Here is an 18465-nt window from a genome sequence, read left to right as displayed (position 1 = left end):
TACTACATATCAAACGCACTCCTGTCTGAAGACAGGAAAATGTATTTTCTAAAAAAAAGGAGCATCATTCTTTCCTTCTTCTCGAACTCATTAATTTTTAACATTTAAATAAATTATGTACGTATTTTTTGTATTTCATGGTAGTCTACTGTATAAAGTCTACAATAATGCCGAGTCAGTTACTTTTCATATTGTATTGCTACATATACTGTTACATTTCATTTTTAAATTTCAGTACGAAAACACATAGAGTGTCTTGTGGATATAATAAATGGAACAGGTACAGTAATGAAAATTAGTTCAAGCTAAAGGAATCCTATGCAAAACAGAAATAAACTATTTAGTCGTTATTGTCACAGTCAGAGCCAAACCAACAAACTTAAGGCTTTGTTGGAAATGTGTAAAAATAATTTTGTGCTTTTGTGCAAAATGTGTGCTTTTTGTTGTCTGTCTAAATCCCCCAGTTCATCACTTTGATGGTCATATTCAAACATTTACACATCCATGATAGTCACAGTAAGAACTTAGCGGTATTTCTATCAAAACATTAATATGTATGGTGTAACAGCCAGTGAGTTGATGAGCGTTTTGAATTTAAGTTAAGTGTGTTTATGTTGATACGGTGTGGACATTCAGCCAGCGAGATATGACATTAAAACATTAATATTATTATAAAGGAGCCGTTATGCTATTATGAAAGTTTGACAGTCGTGAAAACTACAAATGATCCCAAGGCTCCCCTAGCGAGACGTTGGCTTCACGTTGACTCTCTTGCCTTGTGCACTCGTTGGCTCTGCTGCTTAGCAACAAACATTAGCAGCTAGTGGGCGACTCATTCCCCCCAAAAAAGCTAGCTAGCATGGCATTTTCATCCTACTAGTTGCTTTACAATTCTCTTAAGTTCTAGACCTTAGATACGTTTGTATCCGTCATTATAAATCAGAAATCATTGGGTGTGTGCGCTCCGCAGATAACAATCAGTAACGTGCTAAGTTAAAGGTTTTTCATTATTATTTTGCTGGGGAAAGTGGCTAACCTTAGCTAGGTAACCTTAGCACCAGAGTAGCTGGCGTCTCCGCCGGCCAAGAAGAGGAGCAGAGGCGGGGATGTAGATATGGGATTGATGGTTAGCCGGCTGGTGAGCTGATCTAATATTGGCGCATGGATTGTAACGTGGTTTTACAGGTAAGATGCGACCACTTCTGTGGGTTTGCTTGTTTTTCATCCATCCCGATCAGAAAGCGTTCGCGTCAGTTAGCTTTGACGGACATTACCGTCAGCTGCTCGGTACTTGCAGACCCTCCTGTCAGCGATTCAACAGGTCTCATCTTGACCACGGATAGGGAGTAAGATTTGGGTCAAGAAACACGAATGAGGAGTAGGGTTACAACTCTTTCATTATTATTTTTTTTCTCCCAGGCTTTTAAAATGTTCCATGGTAAGAATAGTTTGCATTGACTGAGAGGAGTAGCTAAGTCACGTGTGCAGTGTGAATCATGTTACTTTTATTTAGTGTGTTTTGTCTAAAACGTTGTCTGTAACGGTACTCCGCCCTGAGGCCTGGATGAGGTAACGGCAAATCGTTTACGATGACAAAGGTCGGCTGCCGTGTTTCAGATTCTTCCTTAAACCCTCTAAAACTGTATGAACAAAGAATGGCATTGTAGGTGAGTTATGTAAAATAACTATGACGCCTGTCATGGAAGCTGTCATTTTCACTTGCCATTTTTAAATATATAGACCTGCTTGTGGGAGAACTCTGGACTTGTTGTACACGTCAGTTGATTGTTCCACAGTTTGTGTTGAAGTGTGATCTGTGAGGCGTTATATGCGTGATGTATAATCAAAGAATGACGATTTGAGTTCAAGGAATGTGTTCAGCACTCCCCATTTTAACTCCCCGTAACCTTAAAACAAGCCATCTCCATTTCTAAAAAAAACATAAGATGCAAAACTGGAAATGTGTCACTTAGCCTGGGAATCCAAGTCAAGGGAAGTGAGAAGAGGGTTTTGAGCCTATCACTTAAAAAGAAACCCTGGGGCAAAACCTGAATCTAAACAACAATCTTTGTTTTAAACAATATCCAAAGAAGAGCAAGCTGTTGTGTATATTAAGTCATTTAATTCTTTTTCCTGCCTGCATGGTTTCATGACTGATTCATCATGCGGCTCATTCATTGTTGATGAATAGTAATATCCTCTCCTGGCACACATATTGCGACTCAAACTCAGACAGGCTGTGGGACTGCGTAGTCACGCAGCAGGTTGCCAGTGTCCACTGAGAACAGCTTTGCCTCAATATGTTGTTTAGCTTTGCACGCAGTCACAGCACCCATATAGCTGTGGAGGACCCAGTTGCCATGCGGAGTCTGCGCTTTTCAGCACTAATGGAAGAACAAACATGCTTCACGGCAGCTTCAGTCGGTTTCCCTGTGATATTTACAACAGCTTAGCGTGTGTACACAATAGTTTAGAAGATAATTACAGCCTTAGTGGTTAGGAAGCCATTTAGATTGTGTGAGTGTCCTGAAATTGTTGAAACCTTTCATACTGAAATGAATGATTTGGGGGGGGTCAAGCTATAAACCTGGATGTAATTCGTTGCAGTTCCAGTAACATACTCGATTATGTTTCCCTTTTAATAGTGTCATTCGTTTAGTTATTTTTACACCTTACTGTGAGATGGTGACCCGAGACTAGAATCAATTTCAGTGCTTTTTTTTTTGTCTGTTGGGGGGGGGGAGAAGCACTTGCATCCTGGCATTTCCATCTAAACCAGTGATCTAACCAAATCTTTGATATCTGTTAAACTCCCGTTGATGCGAGGGCTCAGTTAACCAGCCCAGTCAGCGTTAAATCCTTCTGTTGTGTTGGTGTTGCTATCCTTTCTCATCCTTTCTCATGCATGCGTCACATGTCGGCGTTTTTTTTTTGTATCTGACCCTTGCAGCCGGTATATGTGTTTGAGTGACATCACGGAAACTACAGAGTGCAACTGAGGAAAGCCAGTCTGACGCCGCCACCATGTTGGAAGAGGACATGGAAGTGGCCATCAAAGTGGTCGTGGTCGGCAACGGAGCTGTCGGCAAGTCCAGTATGATCCAGCGTTACTGCAAAGGCATTTTCACGAAGGACTACAAAAAGACAATCGGGGTGGACTTTCTGGAAAGGCAGATTGTGTAAGCAACTTGTTTCCCAGGAGTTTTTGTTTCATTAGAATTCATTTATATTTAAAGCCGCTGCAGGGCTCAGTTTTAGCCATTTGGTGTGTCTGTGTTTGGTGTTTTTTGTCTTTTTATAGCCTGTGCCAAAGTTGTTGAGTACTTCACTGGTAAATGGTTATTTAGTTGAAAATAATTTGTATGTCAAGGCAGAGTATATAAGCGCTATGTGTTGGGGAGGATATGATGGTGTCTGCTGAATTCACGGTTACATAATCGTCCGTCACTGCTTGCTCACTGCTGTAGTGTAAATGATGAGGAGGTCCGGCTAATGCTGTGGGACACAGCTGGGCAGGAGGAGTTTGATGCCATCACCAAGGCCTACTATCGTGGTAAGATTCCCGCTGCAATAAACGCAACACTTCTGCTTCCCTGGCACCTGTCCGAAAGGTGTCTTTTTTTTCTTTTTTTTTTTTTGGCATAAGCAGTGTCCTTCCATTCCAGGGGCCCAGGCATGCGTGCTGGTCTTTTCAACCACAGACAGGGAGTCATTTCAGGCCATCGACAGCTGGAGGGAGAAGGTGGAAGCAGAGGTGGGAGATATTCCCACCGTTCTGGTGCAAAACAAAATTGATCTCCTGGACGAGACTTTAATAAAGAAGTAAGTCACGGATTCCCTGCTGCAGGAAAGCAAGTGCACGTGGTGGCAGTGGGATACTCGGAGAAATGTAAAAACTGTTGCTCTTTCTTGCAGCGAGGAGGCCGAAGCTTTGGCTAAGAGACTTAAGCTGAGGTTCTATCGCGCTTCGGTGAAAGAGGACCTTAACGTCAACGAGGGTGGGTGATGGTAAAAGTGGGCAACTGGTATCATGCAACTCCGGATTAAACCTGTCGTAAACATTTCTTGTCTTTTCAGTTTTCAAGTACTTGGCCGAGAAGTATCTTCAGAGGCTCAAACAGCAAACGGCAGAGGAGACGGAGGTGGTCCATACGACAAGCAATAAAATAGGTTGGAGCTTTTGCTTGTTTGGAATTTGTTCCCCTTTAGTTGAGCTGCACCACTGATCATTTTCTGCTTTTTTTTTCTTTCTTTTTTCCCCCCCAAAGGTGTTTTTAATACCACTAGTAGTAATGTCTGCAACCAGAGCTCCAGCAACGGCAGAGAGATCATCTCGTTGCGACCTAATAAACAGAGGACCAAGAAGAGTAAAAATCCATTTGGAGGCTGCAGCCTGCTCTAAGGAAAAAAAAACAAAAAACAAAATCAATCATTTAATTTTAGTGACTTACCTTTACCTTACCTTGCTAGATCGGTCATTGTCATATTCTACGGAGGTAGCCACAGTTAGAGACCAAAGTCCACACAGACTGGGGGGAAACATTAATGATACTACGTTGATAACCTGCTCTTTATCTGAATCTTCAGCTTAAATTGTCCCCTCACATTGACAGTTGTATTTTTCATTGACTCGGCCTCAGTCCGCCCTCTATGATGTGCGCACAAAATCCGACAACCTTCGTTACACACTGGGGTCCTCCTTGTGGGTTGCCTTAAGAAAAAGCTGCAGCATGTCGCCGCCGTCGATCTAACGATGCCGCAGACAGCTTATTTCTGTGAGTTCCCGGTGGAGCCTCCCCTCATTTCTGAGGTTTTTCTAAAAGCAAAGGTTGCACTCTGACTCCTCTCTTCTTTTTTTTTTGTCACTCATTGTCCCGCGGGACATTTCACCTGTGCAATATGTTTGCATGTATTGTAAAAGATATACAGACTGTTTTTGTACCATGTTTTTTTTTGTTGTTTTTTTTCCCCCGAACATTCAACAGAATATGGTTCAAACTTTACTGTTTATCCCTAACGGCGTCGGAGGTGGAACTCTCTGAATAGGTATTTTTGTACTAAGCACAACAGTGTTGAGTAATCTTTTGTGCCAAATTTCTTCTATTTGAGCTGTGGTCGAATATTGAAGCTGCAGTGATTTGGATTGTAATAAGGAAATCTATAGAATGTGCTCTTCTGCTTTGCCGAACGTCGGTAACCACTTACACGAGGCTAGTTTTTGGGAGATTTGTTAACCAAATTCATATACTGAGTGAATGATACTCTACTCTTTGAGTCCTAAAACCAATCAGCAAGTTACATGCAGTCATAATACAATGTTTCCTTTGCTATTTTTTACATTTGAACTGTGCTTTTGTCTACTTGGGTACAGCTGTTAAAGCTCATTGTTCAGCCTGTGGTTTCGCACTGCATTTCCTTTGGACATCCAGCATAGTTACAAGGCTTTTCTTTTTTCTTTTTTTTTTTTATTTGGCCTATTTAGCACAGTATGGATTGCTTCTTCATGATTATCATTCTTGCTTTTTTTTTTTTTTGTTCGTTTGCTCTCGTAAAGGACGCGTGGGGCCAGACAGCTTAAAAAAAAAAAACCCAAAACAATCAATGCTCTCTGCTCGGTTCCATCTGTGCCTGTGGAAGGAAGCTGCGTGGGCAGAATTTGCACCAGTCCTACCTGCAGGGGTTACTAATGCTGACCATCGGGGGCCGGGCGATAAACCGTGGAAGTGTGCCTGCATATGCAAGAAATTTATATTTCTTCTTATCGCATGAGGGGCACTTCCACAAATATCTCCCAAACTTATTGTGATCTTACTCTTCCACGTTAGCTGGGAATTTTCTGTTTTCTGCCTTATTCGCTTCAAGCCTTTTCCTTTCTTTTGCTTTGTTTGTCTCTTTAAGTTGACCGAGCACAGAGAATGCATGGTTACGTGGAAAAGTCCTAAACTTCTCTCTAAACATATGAACATTTCCTGTCCTGTAAGTACTTTTTATTGGAAGAAGAACTCTGGGAGTACGTGTGCACGCCCGTTTCTGTCCTGATGGAGAAGAAAAAGAACTCATTTTTGTTATTATTTTGGTATTTTCCACTTTCCAAAAAGGTGCTTCAAATGTGTTCCAAAGTTACACCATAGATACGAAGACTGTGTCTCATTTCAGCCCCCCCCCCCAGTGCTTGCAACCTTTCTGTTCCACATATGTGAATGTTGGACCATGGTTGGGATACTTGGCCTATGTTAAAGCATTTTAACCATTCATTTTGAATGGCCTTGCACAGTAAATCTGTAAATAATGATGTCTCTGCCGTTTGTTTACTTTATCATTTTTTGACTCAATGGATTTTAGCGCACTTTATCAAAAAGATAGCATTTATTCTTCTTCTTCTTCTTCAAAAAAAAAAAATGCTAAATTGAAATTAACCATACTTGCGTGTTTTTTGCTCAGGTGTAATATTCTTTTTTCTTTTTTTTATTATTCTGCTTCCTCGCACATTCGCTCACAAACTGGTTTAACTCACTCAAACGGGCAGATATCACGTGTGCTTTCATTCCGACTGAAAAGGACACTTTTGGTTTTGAAAATGGCAGATGTATCGCAGCCTGAGGCGCGTGTGCACCTTGTATATTTGGGAGGTGGTGTTCCATGGCAGTCTGACAAATAAAACAATGTCTTTCGTCGGCATCCGTTGTGTGATTTTTGTGACTTAACTCTTCTGCTTTTAACTCAAACTTCAACTCATCATCACTTTACTTAAGAGAGTTCAATGTTTCTGAATGATGGTCTTCTCTGTTCTTAGTGTTTTTTTTATTTTTTTTAAGTCCGTTAGTAACCAGTTTGGGTCGGGGTTCAGTCTAGCTCTCAGAAACGCTAGTTTCGACCAACCGAACGATACATCCTTTATCAGATGGAAATCTGTTCAGATTTAGACTTGTTTTTTTCTTCAGCCGCTCAGTAGTTCAGGGTCTCCTTTGATCATTTTCCATTTCACATGGTGCTGAATATTTTCAGCTGGTGACAGGTTGCTGTATTGCTGCTGTAATACATGCTTACAGCACTGTTCTGTGGTAAAAGGGCGTTCATATTGTATTGCCATAAGGAGTCTCATCTTAAATGTGTGTTAATACATCCCAAAACCATCACAGAGACTCAGGAGGGTTGTTGAGTTCACGCAGGGATTTCCAACGCTGAGACATGTTTCAGAATTCGATGTCATCTCTGTATAATTCCTAATTAAACTTAGTTGTACGTTTTAGCCCGAACATTCTTTTCGTTTCTTGTAGAAAAAGGTCCTGAGAAAACCAACTCACAGCTTGACCGCTTATGTGATCTTTCTGCTTATGTGACACATGACACGCTCAGTCTTCTCAGTTTAGCATGATTTATACAATGTTTTTTTTATTATTAACACATAAAAACTGCTTTGAAAAAACCACGATGCACAGCCTTACGTGACTTGTGTTCACACAAAGAGGTAGTGTATGCACATCCGTAATAATACTCACAACAGCTTAACTTAAAAGACGAGGTGAAGAAATGGAAACGGACACTCCGCTACTGAAATCATTGTTTGTCAACTTGGATGAACCGATGAATAAGAAAATATCTTAAATATGGCTTGATGCTTGAAGCATCATCAAATGCTTGGGGCCTCTGACTCATTAAATCTCGAATGTTTAAAGATTCAGAACATGACTTTCCAGTCAGCTGCACACAAACCTTAAATGGAGCATTGTATCTTTCTTTCTTTCTTTCTTTCTTTTCAGCCTTAATTAAGTGCATAAGTAAGCATTGTGTACAGTGTACACACCACCCAATCAATGTTAAGCAGGGCAAGGTAAATGACAACAATCTGAAGGTAAAAGTTAGTAGTTTCAGTTGCTTTAAGATTGCAGGAGAGTGATTCTTGGTGCTAGATACTGTCTTTCAACAAGTGAATGTGTTGCCACGGTTCTATGTGAGGTTAGTGGTATTAAAGACACACGTTATGGTTTGGGCGACCAGTCTTATTGACTCCCGTTGGCTTCTTTGTCGTCGAGTTTTTGGTGGTCCAGGATCTTGATGTTCTTGTCAGCGTTTTCAACGTTCCTCAGCAAAGTCTCCAGCCTCCGCTTTATCTTCTTCTGGTCCTCCAGAGCGCAGCTGATCACTATGGCCTGAAACTTCTGGTCGATGGGGACGGGCGGCGCTTCCGTCACGCAGGCCGCGTGCAGGGCCAGCAGCTGCTGCCGACCATCTTCCATGTCGTCCAGCAACTTCTTCACTATTTCATCGATCATAGCGGTGGCCTTGCGCAGCGCCTCCTCCTGCTGGGCGTTTCTGATTGTGCCAACAGAGATCTCCACAGACAGCGCCCGGCCCATCAGACGCTCTGCAGTTAAAGTCAACTCTTCTTTCTCCCCTAGAGGATACAAAACATAATAATACTACTGAACCTTTCATTCAAATCTTTTATTACCCGAGTAATGCCTGACAAGTTGCTCCGAAACTACAGGGGCAGCTGTAGCTTGGTGACCTGGGGCAAGTTCCTGGGACATAGGCCCCAAATGTGTTTTTCACTGGTTAGTTGTTTGAAATTAAAGTGGTAGTGAGTCTCCACCAAGCCGCAGACATGCTTAGATGCATGTAACCACACTAATGTATGGTAGATCGAGGCTAAATGTGTTGCAGTGTAATCCAACGTGACAGAAGACTGGCCCAACATAGCCACACTTGTGAGACTGTGCTTCTACGTGCATAAATATGCACAGCGAGTACTGTGCTGATGTATGGGAGACTCACTGAGGAAACTAAAACTGGTGTAAATATAATCAGATGGCAGCTGTAGATGGTGCACTGTTGCCTTGTGTACATGTAGTGGCTAAATCGTTTATAAGGGGGTAAAAAAAAATAAGTCAGTCTGATTCAAAGAGAGTCAGTCTGGGTGAGGCACTAAAACTAACTGCCATGTTCTTTTCAAATCCTCTCTGCTTCCTGACCACAGATGCACAAAGTAGCAGAGGCAGAGCATAACCTCACCGGATCACAGTGACATCATCAGAGCAGCGAGAATCGTAAGATTTCAGCGCCGCTGTCCATATTGATTTCCGCAGGCATTAAGCAGAGGATGACTTTTGCTCTTATGTAAGTTGTGAGAATTAGCAGCCTCACCCGCACAGATGTTACGCATTTCTTGACTGCTCTGTATGGACTGAATCATTTCCACGATGCACTCCCTTTCCTGCTCCATGGAAGATGCCGCTTCCCGCAAAGCCTCCACCCTGATAAAGACAGACAAAGAATCATCACCGCTGAACTCAAACCATCTCACAGCAAACGTGCAAAGTTGTTTCATGGCGTGACCTTTGGATAAGCGCGCGGATATGGCGTTAGAAAAGTGTAAAAAATATATATATATATTGTATACTCCCCCTTTCTACTTTGAATTAGGTTTCTTAGACATTTACAGAGCGATGTTGACCTCAGTTCCAGATACGATCAGCCACATATTACAGCCCCCAAATGGCAAAGCTTCAACAGACGCTCAAGTGTACATATCGCACATGGTGAAGGCCCGTTACTTAACTGTACCTTATTTCCAGCTGATCCAAACTTTCAAGGAGTCGCCCCGAGCGATCTGCCATGGACAGAGTCCTGCTGAACTTGCTACAGACACCCTCGTTCATCTTCGCTTGTATTTTCGCTTGAGCCATGATGGTGACTGTTTGTTTCTTTTTTTTTTCCTCTCTTTTTTTTTTTCTATCACAATCCGATCCAGAGACTTAATCCAAAGTGCGACCAGCACTCTTAGCTGTCCAGCTGACTGTAATTCCTCCGGCTACAGCAGCGCCCCAGGGAGAACATTTCCTAACATGGGCTGCGACTTCCTTCGCTCGATTCTCGTAGAAGTTTCCCGAGGAGCCCAGAGCGGTGGGTCCCAAGGTGGGGCCGGTGGACCCTTCGAGGTCCACGACAATGAGACACGGGTCCACAGAAGCACTGCGGTTGTGTTGTCATTTTAACAGAACATTTTCAGAGTTAAATATGTATATTTTTTAATTTAGATACTATCAAAATGTATCAAATCTGGAATATCTCAGAGTGGAGTTCAGGCGGCTTTTCATTTTCTCAAGAATAAGAAAAGCAGGTGTGAAGCTTAGTGTGATTTATGGTGTTCCTGTTCTCAGTGGCTCTAAAACAAACTGTCACTGTCTAAACTATCGATGATAAAGGTTTCTATTAATGGAGACAGTATTACAAAGATACTATCTGTGTGAATCTCCGAGGACTCTCCATTTGAAACGATGGCCACGGCACCGGTGAGGCAAGGTTTTCAAATTCCTAAAGACAAATCCCTCGAGTACATAAACACACTCCGTCATCCAGATAAGTGTGTAAGCTTTATTCTAGTGCCCTTTTAAGATCTACATTATGTTGTTTCATTGTAACATTTCTGCAGCATGAATCATGCCAGCCTTTATAATTCTATGCACTTCAAAACTGAGAATAATGCTTCCAATTCTGCAAAAGAAACCAGAGACCTGAACTGGATACCCAGTCGACACATTGGTCACGAGGTCGGCGGAGGCATTTTGCAGTGTCACCGATGCCATCTATAGCACTGGTGTCGACACTCTTAAGTGTTTGAGGTCTTCAAAAACAGGCTCAAACTAGCCTTCTGAAACATGCAGTCAGCCTGCCGCAGTGGGATGCAACAACAGAAGAAAGGAGCAAAAGTAAAACGGTTACTAACATTTATTCAACATGTGCAGATACAGCGGCGCAGTACAAAACATTACAATAAACTGCATGGGACAAAAATACATTGCTCTGAACTTAGAACTCCAGAAGGCTTCTTTTGAGAGCTTCCTCCAACTCTGCAGAAAGAAACAGAAGCACAAGATGAGGATATGTGCAACAGTGTGTCTAAATCAATGTTCGTTCCCCCCATCAACACGTTAGAGATCCTACATTCTTTCACAATGGCATATAAAGCGTTTGACTTTGCCGCGTCATGTTGCCGCGGTCAAGTCCGTCTGTGCTCTGACGCCAGAGACATTTGGACACCTTGGAAGTATCTCGTCAGACCGACTTTTTTTAAAAGGATAAAAGAACCGATATACAGCTGATTAATGAGGGCAAAAAATGACAAACGCAAACTGCGTATGCAGAGAAAGACACTGAAAACAATGTCAGAGTGATTTAGTCGTTTCCGTAGAAACTATTTGTTCAAAGCTGCGTTAAATGGCTCACTCTGCAGATTAAGTTTGTGTCTGCATTTTAAGAGATAATCTTCTGAAGCCTATGATCACTGCAACAGCAGCTTTCTGCAGACAGCTGGAGCCTTGTTGGTCTCGAGGATGAGCGTGTTCAACATGAACATGTCCGTTTATTCTTCACTTCATCTGACAAAAAGGCTCCAGCAACATTTCAACGATAATTCAGTCGAGCCTTCAAATAGCAGGTATTTTCACGACCTGCAGCGAGAAGTGTGGCGCAGCACGGTGGTCAAAATAAAAACGTTCTCCCTTCCAGGAGAGGAGTCCCTCTTTTCATCAGTTAGCTCTAACTGGCTCCTACATCAGTCATCAACAACATTGTGGTTATTTGAAATGAACTGATTCTTTATCAAATATTCAGGAATCCATCCACTCCGGATCGATTGGTCTGCTGCCATGACTTGAAAACAGTGATTTGGAAAAAAAAAGTGCAAAGGGAGCACCAACAGAATCTAGGATGTAGCAAATGGAATCAAGCTGGAACCTACAGATGTAGCATTTCACACGCTCAGCCTCATAAACTCATACCTGCTGACTCTCTCGCTTCTTCTTCACTCAAAGACAGCGCACGGTTCGTTTCATTATCCGATTCATCTGCAATAGAGCATGAAAGCAGTAAGCTTATGGTTTAACCAGACCTGCACATTCTCACCCTTAAACACACACATATGTAACTCAGGAAACCCGTGTATCTCGTCATCTATTTTTCTCTGTGGTAGTGAGTTTGACTGCTAAGAGTTTGCTTACATTCCCGCGTTTCTTTCTCATTGTTGTCCTCACTGATGTGTAAAAACTTTGCCAGCATTTCGTCTTCAATTTCTGTAGAAATAAAACCAGGATCAAATGCTGCACAGGTGGCCCAACAATAGATGCCGACCGTCTCGAATGACTCACCATCATTGTCTGGTTTGATCTCCACAGCACTTATGATCTTCACAGACATGGGTTCTTTCCCACAGGCCCTGGAGCTCGTGCAGGGCTCCAGCGCACAGTGCTGGCTGTGATAGTGTTTATGGAAACTTGGTACACCGCTGAAACTCTCCCGGCACACTTTGCATTCTACATCAAAGGACATGTCCAGGTTCAAGGCTGCGTGTTTCGTGTGGACATGCGTCTTCATCTCCGCATAAGAAGGCACAGAAACACTGCAAGGAGCACACACATACTGGCATTTTCCCTCAGCAGCTAGATTTCTCATGCATTGCGTGTAAGTAGCTTTCACTTCCTCTTTGCTCTCGCCGGAGCCCATGCATGGGCATGTAAGCTGAGCGGTCCTTTCGGCAGCAGTGGGCTGCACAACTCCAGCATCATCCATGCAGTAGTAATCCTTACTGTGAAGACTCTTATAGTGCTCTAAGAACTCGCCCTCAGAATCAAACTGCATGCTGTCGCAAAAGCCGCAGAAATGGAAGCTCTTCATCTGCCCCTCGTGCTCATTCATGCAGTGTCTCCGCACAGTGGACTCCTTAAAGAACTTCTGAGGACAGTGTCCACAGATGTATCTCTGGAAGCTGTGACTGCTCACGTCCCCGCAGTGCTTGAGGACAGCCGTTTCCGAGTCAAAGACTTCTTCGCACATCCTGCACATCCACGCGTTCCCCGCCGTGGAGGACGACGCCTCCGCTGGGTTCTGCTGGATTTTGGACGCAGAGCACGACAGCAGAGTGACCTCGCTGCTGGTGGACGGCTTGGCGTCAAGAACCGCGGCGACATCATCGGACACTTCTTGCTCGGTCAAGTAGGTGTGCCCGGCGTGAGCTTCTGACACGTGCAACAGGATATCTTCATATCGGGGCATTTCCACTTGGCACTTTCGACAGTAGAACAGGAAGTTAGAGAGATGCGCCCCCCCGTGGAAACGACTCATATGGAGGCGGGTAATTGAAGACTCTCCCATGTGTTTGCCGCACACGCCGCACTGATGGAAAATCTGGTTCACAGCCAGGAGATGCTTACTGGCGACAGTCTCTTCTGAGAACTGTAAGCCACACTCGCAGAACCATGCCGACGCAGAGGCCGTGCCGCTGCTGGCATTCACAACTGGACTTAGCTTCTGCCGTTTAGCTGGAAAACCGTCACAGTCGCTCCTCTTCTTGTTTCGTTTTGGAAGATGCGTTTCAAGGCCAGTGGACCGTCTTCTCTCCTGTGCCTCCGTTGTCCTCTGGGTGTGCTGAAGGTCACTGAATCTGCTGTACTGAAGAAGTGCCTTTGCCATGGTTTGATTGAGCTCGACGTCGTGCTGCATTGATTCTTTGTGTCTCTCGACTTCAGCCTGACTGAGAAAGAACGTGGAGCAGAGAGAGCACTGCCCTTTCACTTGCAGCTGTTTCACGACTTCCACGACGGTCTTGTCAGCGCTGGCCACAGCGCAGCCATGTCTGCAGTGCACACTGAAAGAGAAGAAAAATCAGTGAACGGATCACTCAAAATCCACCTGACAAGACATGGATGTACATCACCACTGAATGAATCACCACAAAACCTACTTAAAGTGGGCTTGAGCTGCTTGATGAGAGATCAGTACTTTGTGGCATAAAGAGCAGCGGACAGTGAAGGCTACATCCTTGCACAAAGCTATGAGACGATTCTTAACGCGCTGTGGGACAGGAACAGGAAGGGCTGCTCCTCTGCTTTCTTTGACAAGACAAATCAAAGCAGAAGGTAAAGGTTGGTTTGATCGTACCTGCTTGTTGTATTCAGCTTGCCTCGTTCTCTCACACCTGACACTTGCACATATAAATCCTTTGACACAAAGTCTATGATTAAAATGAATTAACATCTCTTGGTTAATAGCGGCTGTTTCAACAATTTGAATATGTCAAGTTCAGTAGGCTTTACCACTCATGGCGGGCGACTCTGTGAAGTGGTTTTTGGCTGACATGTGCTGAAGACACTCATCTCGGAGGCTGAAGAGGAGGTAGCAGGCAGGGCAGGCAAAACACACGATCCGCTGATAGCTCTGCTCCCTGCTGTGACCATCAGGGTTCTGGGAGGTCACCTAGTGGTCAAAACAAATAGAATGAAGAATTTTACCACAATTGTTCAAAGATGAGACGATTCTCAAGGCACAGTGAGAAAAGTGGACCAACCTTTGACTCAACGTGTCTCCTCCAAGCTTCTTTGGTCTGAAAGTGTTGACCGCAGGCAACGCAGGCGAAGAGTTCAGGCGGGCTTCCTCTGAGATTGATCACTGGGTCACAGGGAGAGTGATCAAACCTGCACACAAGGCGCTGTACTCAAAACAAGTGCAAAACATCCCCAGGCTGGTCCAAAGTGAAAGTGGTCAGAGCGTGCTGTTGTGAACAGCGTAACTGAGGTGGGATTACCTTTTTAAGTGCCCATCCAGAAGGGAAGTGTTGTCATAAATACGACCGCAGTTAATGACTGGACAAGTGTGCATACTTGAACTATTTCTGGGGAAAGAAGCAGGTAGGTGTCTTCTTCCTGAACCCGCACTGATCACTCCAGGTTTAAGACCTAAATAAACGCAAATTTTTGATGAATCACTGCAGTGGCACTGTATGCACAGTGTGTTCTCACTGCCATGAAATATACAAAAATACAAAGAGAACAGCAACAAGGCTATAAAATCTACCCGGCATCTTCAGCCACATGTCCACACAGCGCTTTGCCTCATGATTAGTCCCATTTGCAGAGCTAAAGGCCAACTCCTGCTGCCTCTGAGCTCTTTGTAAGATTTGCTTTTCCTGAAACGGAGACAAGAGTTTTTCTTTTTGTACCTAATAAAATAAAGACATCCTTCTGAAAGAATCAACAGCAAATGTTAAATGTTATGACTATAACAACAAGTGTCAAACACTAATATTGTATACAGTGAAGACAGCATTCACTTCAGGTTGCCACAGCTATTCGTGTCATATATTTTCTGTCCACACGGTGGCACTGTTGCCATCTCATCTGAACTGAATTGACCTCACACAACACAACAATGAAAGAAAGATAATACTGGGTATTTAGTTAAGTGCAATTTTTGCATGAAAACACCTGACAACAACTTTAATAAAAGTCTTAACCCTAAATCCCGTGATCTGATCATATAATTTTGACTCAAGGTAGAGCCCATAATATGCCCAAAGGAGCTGTAGGATTTATGCTAAATGAAGGTGACCATCTATCTTATAATTCTATATTAGACCCAGTAACATAATGCATACATTAAGCATGAGTTTTTATCTTTGGTGATGACATGACATGAGGATAATGATAAGTTTGAGAAACTAACAAGTAACAGATGACTGCTTATTCAGTCAAGAGGAAGCCTGACCTTGAATGCTCGACATTTAGCGGCTCTTTCCTTTTTCTCTTGAGCCACCTGGTGCGCCAGCCTGTCCAGTGTAGACGTAACGCGCGCTTTGTGTCGAGTGACTTTGTCATCAAACTGCGACACAAAGAAAAGGAACTATTTGAAACAACCTAGACCAGGATTAAAACAAGTGTGCCATGTCAAAAAAAAGATGATCTATTTAGCCACTAACCATAACTGACAATGATGAACATCCCTCATCCTCACTGTCACTCAGCAAGTCAATACATTCCAATACCGGTCGAAGAGGACCCTCCTGAAGAACAAACACCATGCTAGCTTCAGAAAACACACCTACAAGCCATATTTTGAGTTTTCCTTTGTGATTCAGTTTAGTTCAATAAAATAATATATACCATGTTGAAGGGCTACTGTGTTCAACCAATAGGTCATTAAATATTCTGCATCTTCCCTGGTTATAATACAGTCACCCTAACCCTAAACTCTGATTCTGATCAGGAGATTGACTCATTCAGGGATATTCTACCAATGTGTTGATTTTGGCGAACTGACTAGCTTTGAAGCCGCGAATGAATAGATCACTTTTTTTTGTAAGCTTCTTTGCAACCTTGTGTATTCGCAGCTTTTTCTATTATAATATATCATATCAAATGATATATGGTAATAATGTAACCGCTATTTATCATCAGTCAAACCTTCAAAATGAATGTGCTGAACAGAAATGTGTGAAACTTTCCAGATGTTATAATTGTACTGCCCTGTTACCTTATCGGACTCAAAGAAGTCTGCAAACTATAACAATGGGGGAAAAAAAAAAAAAAACACAGTTCCCTTGTTTAAATAGAACTTTGAAAAGCACAAGTTATCAAAATTGTACACAGTCATACAGCTTATAGATCAATGATGCATACATGAATGAGACCAAAATAAGTAGTGGTGTGCAACTGTTTCAATCAGTGTCAAGAAACAGAAATTGATTTCAACTGATTATGCTATCTTTTGTAACTATTGCGCCTTTAAAAGATAAAGTGAACACGTTACTTACCGATACAAACTCCACTTCTTCTTCCACCTCATCCTCGTCAACTTGGGTTGGAGAGGACATCTTCTCTGAGGGAAAACGGAATGCAAGTGAATATTTTGAAGCTGTGTTCCTAACTTGGTGCATGTGTGTAACATAATGTGATTAAGGCGGTATGCGTGAGTTCGGCCCTGCTGATCAAATCGCGACAAAGATCAGTCAGAACGCTTCTTAACTGTACACTTACGGCGAAGCTAACGGTGAACAACAGAGCAGAAAGGTAATTAAAGTAATAACCGTGCGAGATTTTCTGCTTTGAGAACACAACTAGCTATGCCGGAGAAAATAGCTAGAAGCTATTCAGACGACTTCGTGTCAGGCTTGTGTTTGAAACAAAATACTTACTCCAATGCACTGCAAGCAACTAATATTAAAGCCAATATAACCCCTGTAAAATCAACATGGAGCAGAAATTCTTCTTCGTTAAGTTTAAAGAGTGCTTCTACCGTGTGCTGCCACTGAGGCAGGAGCCGTATCCGAACTATTTTAAATCAGTGTTATTGTAATACACCTCTACACCAACAACGGCAGGACTGAGCACGGAATTGTTGAACAGTAAGACATCTTCAGCTACGCGAAGAAGAAGTTACCCGCCAAGGTGTAACGTTCGAGGACTGCATTAAATTTAACATAAATGTGCACTTAGCTGTAGCCCATCGACAGAAGTCTACCTTGCACAAACTTGGTTTCGACGTGGAACATACTTATTGTTCATCAAGATGTCTATTTATACGAGTGTGTAATTGTTAATAATTTGGTTGACGACAGTTTAGCGGCGAAATCTATCAGCAATCCAGGAAGATTGCCAAACATTGGAGTAAGCTAACATTAGGTCTGGCAGAACCTGTCTGGCATTTGCGGTTGTAAGGACTTTGCTTTGCATAACTAACCTCCAATAGACACACCAAGATATGATGGTTCGACAAACCTATACATTAAGCAAATAATATCTTTACCTAATGTTTCTTCTGTTGACTCTTCTGTTGATAGTGTTGCTGATAGTCGCTACTACAACACCGAAAATCAACGTGAACGCAGCCAGTCTGGTGTGCGACGTCATTTGTAGCTGGCGTGCTCCTTTTCTACCCGGAGTGTGCCGCAAAGACGGGGTTATTGGCTTTTGCAGCAGAACAAATGCAGGAGGACTCTCCGCCCGTCTGTTCATTTATTACTTCGGACAAGAGGGATGAAGTGGCGAACTCCTAGGATATTCACAGTCTTTGGAATTACTTTATATAGACTGTTACTATTTACCATGTACCGATTTACTTTAGAAGTAGTGTAAATTCACAGACTCGTGGTCTTTAAACACATAGTGTGACAAAGAAATTGCAGCTTTGTAAATTTCTTAGTATTTCTATGCAATACTTAGATTACTATCGCATTTATTAGCCCACCAATAACGTAGCCTATAATATTCTATACGTTGTTTAACTTGTCAGCCATTAAGGAATATGTTCTACAGTTTTGGGAGAAAAAAAGTTTCAAAATGATTGAACATGATAAGACTGTGAACATTTGAACAACATATTATATGTATTTAATATAATATTATATTATATTTCTATACTGTTCATTAACATACAGAATGAAATAGGTCTCTATGATTACTAAATCATTGTGCATTATTATGTTTGTAAAGCTAAGATTTAGGCCTAAGCTGTTGCATTCAATTGCAATATATTTTACAGGGTCACAAATGTATACAAGCGATACAAATGACAAACAAGGCCTACAACAAAGCAATTTTCCCCATTGTTACTATATACAGTGGATCCTATAAACATAGACTATATCAATATTTTGTGTTATCGTGGCACAGTTTATATAGATTCATCTTTATATCC

At 42.5% G+C, this 18465-nt stretch overlaps 3 protein-coding genes across 9 annotated transcripts; 1 reads left to right on the top strand and 2 right to left on the bottom strand.

Moving 5' to 3' along the window:
- The first annotated feature begins 801 nt into the window (after window positions 1-801).
- rab23 (RAB23, member RAS oncogene family) lies at window positions 802-6676 on the top strand. Of its 3 annotated transcripts, XR_011917021.1 has the most exons (8): window positions 802-1185; window positions 2951-3179; window positions 3468-3553; window positions 3666-3822; window positions 3916-3998; window positions 4078-4170; window positions 4269-6119; window positions 6157-6676. XR_011917021.1 is itself a non-coding variant. In XM_072391116.1 (7 exons), exons 2-7 carry the CDS (start codon window positions 3025-3027, stop codon window positions 4400-4402), a joined length of 708 nt encoding a protein of 235 aa, XP_072247217.1. In that variant the 5' UTR covers window positions 802-1185; window positions 2951-3024; the 3' UTR covers window positions 4403-6676. The 3 variants fall into 3 exon arrangements, 2 of the variants coding, with proteins under 2 accessions (XP_072247217.1, XP_072247218.1); XM_072391116.1 differs by having other exon boundaries at window positions 4269-6676; XM_072391117.1 differs by lacking the exon at window positions 802-1185 and adding an exon at window positions 1216-1378 and having other exon boundaries at window positions 4269-6676.
- A 690-nt stretch (window positions 6677-7366) lies between these two features.
- Window positions 7367-10270, bottom strand: bag2 (BCL2 associated athanogene 2). Its single transcript, XM_072391115.1, has 3 exons — window positions 9565-10270; window positions 9145-9254; window positions 7367-8395 (listed from the first exon to the last, which is right to left on the bottom strand). Exons 1-3 carry the CDS (start codon window positions 9684-9686, stop codon window positions 8001-8003), a joined length of 627 nt encoding a protein of 208 aa, XP_072247216.1. The 5' UTR covers window positions 9687-10270; the 3' UTR covers window positions 7367-8000.
- A 440-nt stretch (window positions 10271-10710) lies between these two features.
- Window positions 10711-17674, bottom strand: znf451 (zinc finger protein 451). Of its 5 annotated transcripts, none has more exons than XM_072391110.1 (14): window positions 17575-17674; window positions 16583-16647; window positions 16303-16329; window positions 15749-15832; window positions 15538-15651; window positions 14848-14959; window positions 14579-14729; window positions 14342-14468; window positions 14091-14250; window positions 13739-13886; window positions 12147-13642; window positions 12000-12071; window positions 11781-11846; window positions 10711-10850 (listed from the first exon to the last, which is right to left on the bottom strand). In XM_072391110.1, the coding sequence occupies exons 2-14, from the start codon at window positions 16640-16642 to the stop codon at window positions 10810-10812; spliced, it is 2658 nt and encodes an 885-aa protein (XP_072247211.1). In that variant the 5' UTR covers window positions 16643-16647; window positions 17575-17674; the 3' UTR covers window positions 10711-10809. The 5 variants fall into 5 exon arrangements, with proteins under 5 accessions (XP_072247211.1, XP_072247213.1, XP_072247212.1 ...); XM_072391112.1 differs by having other exon boundaries at window positions 16583-16642; XM_072391111.1 differs by lacking the exon at window positions 17575-17674 and adding an exon at window positions 16964-17102.
- Between the last annotated feature and the right edge of the window lie 791 nt (window positions 17675-18465).

Source organism: Leuresthes tenuis, unplaced genomic scaffold (genome assembly GCF_036924035.1).
Source record: "Leuresthes tenuis unplaced genomic scaffold, fLeuTen1.0.hap1 SCAF_8, whole genome shotgun sequence".
Lineage (NCBI taxonomy): Eukaryota > Metazoa > Chordata > Actinopteri > Atheriniformes > Atherinopsidae > Leuresthes > Leuresthes tenuis.
The sequence above is the reverse complement of the archived record's forward strand: the minus strand, read 5'-3'. Positions and strand labels throughout refer to the sequence as shown.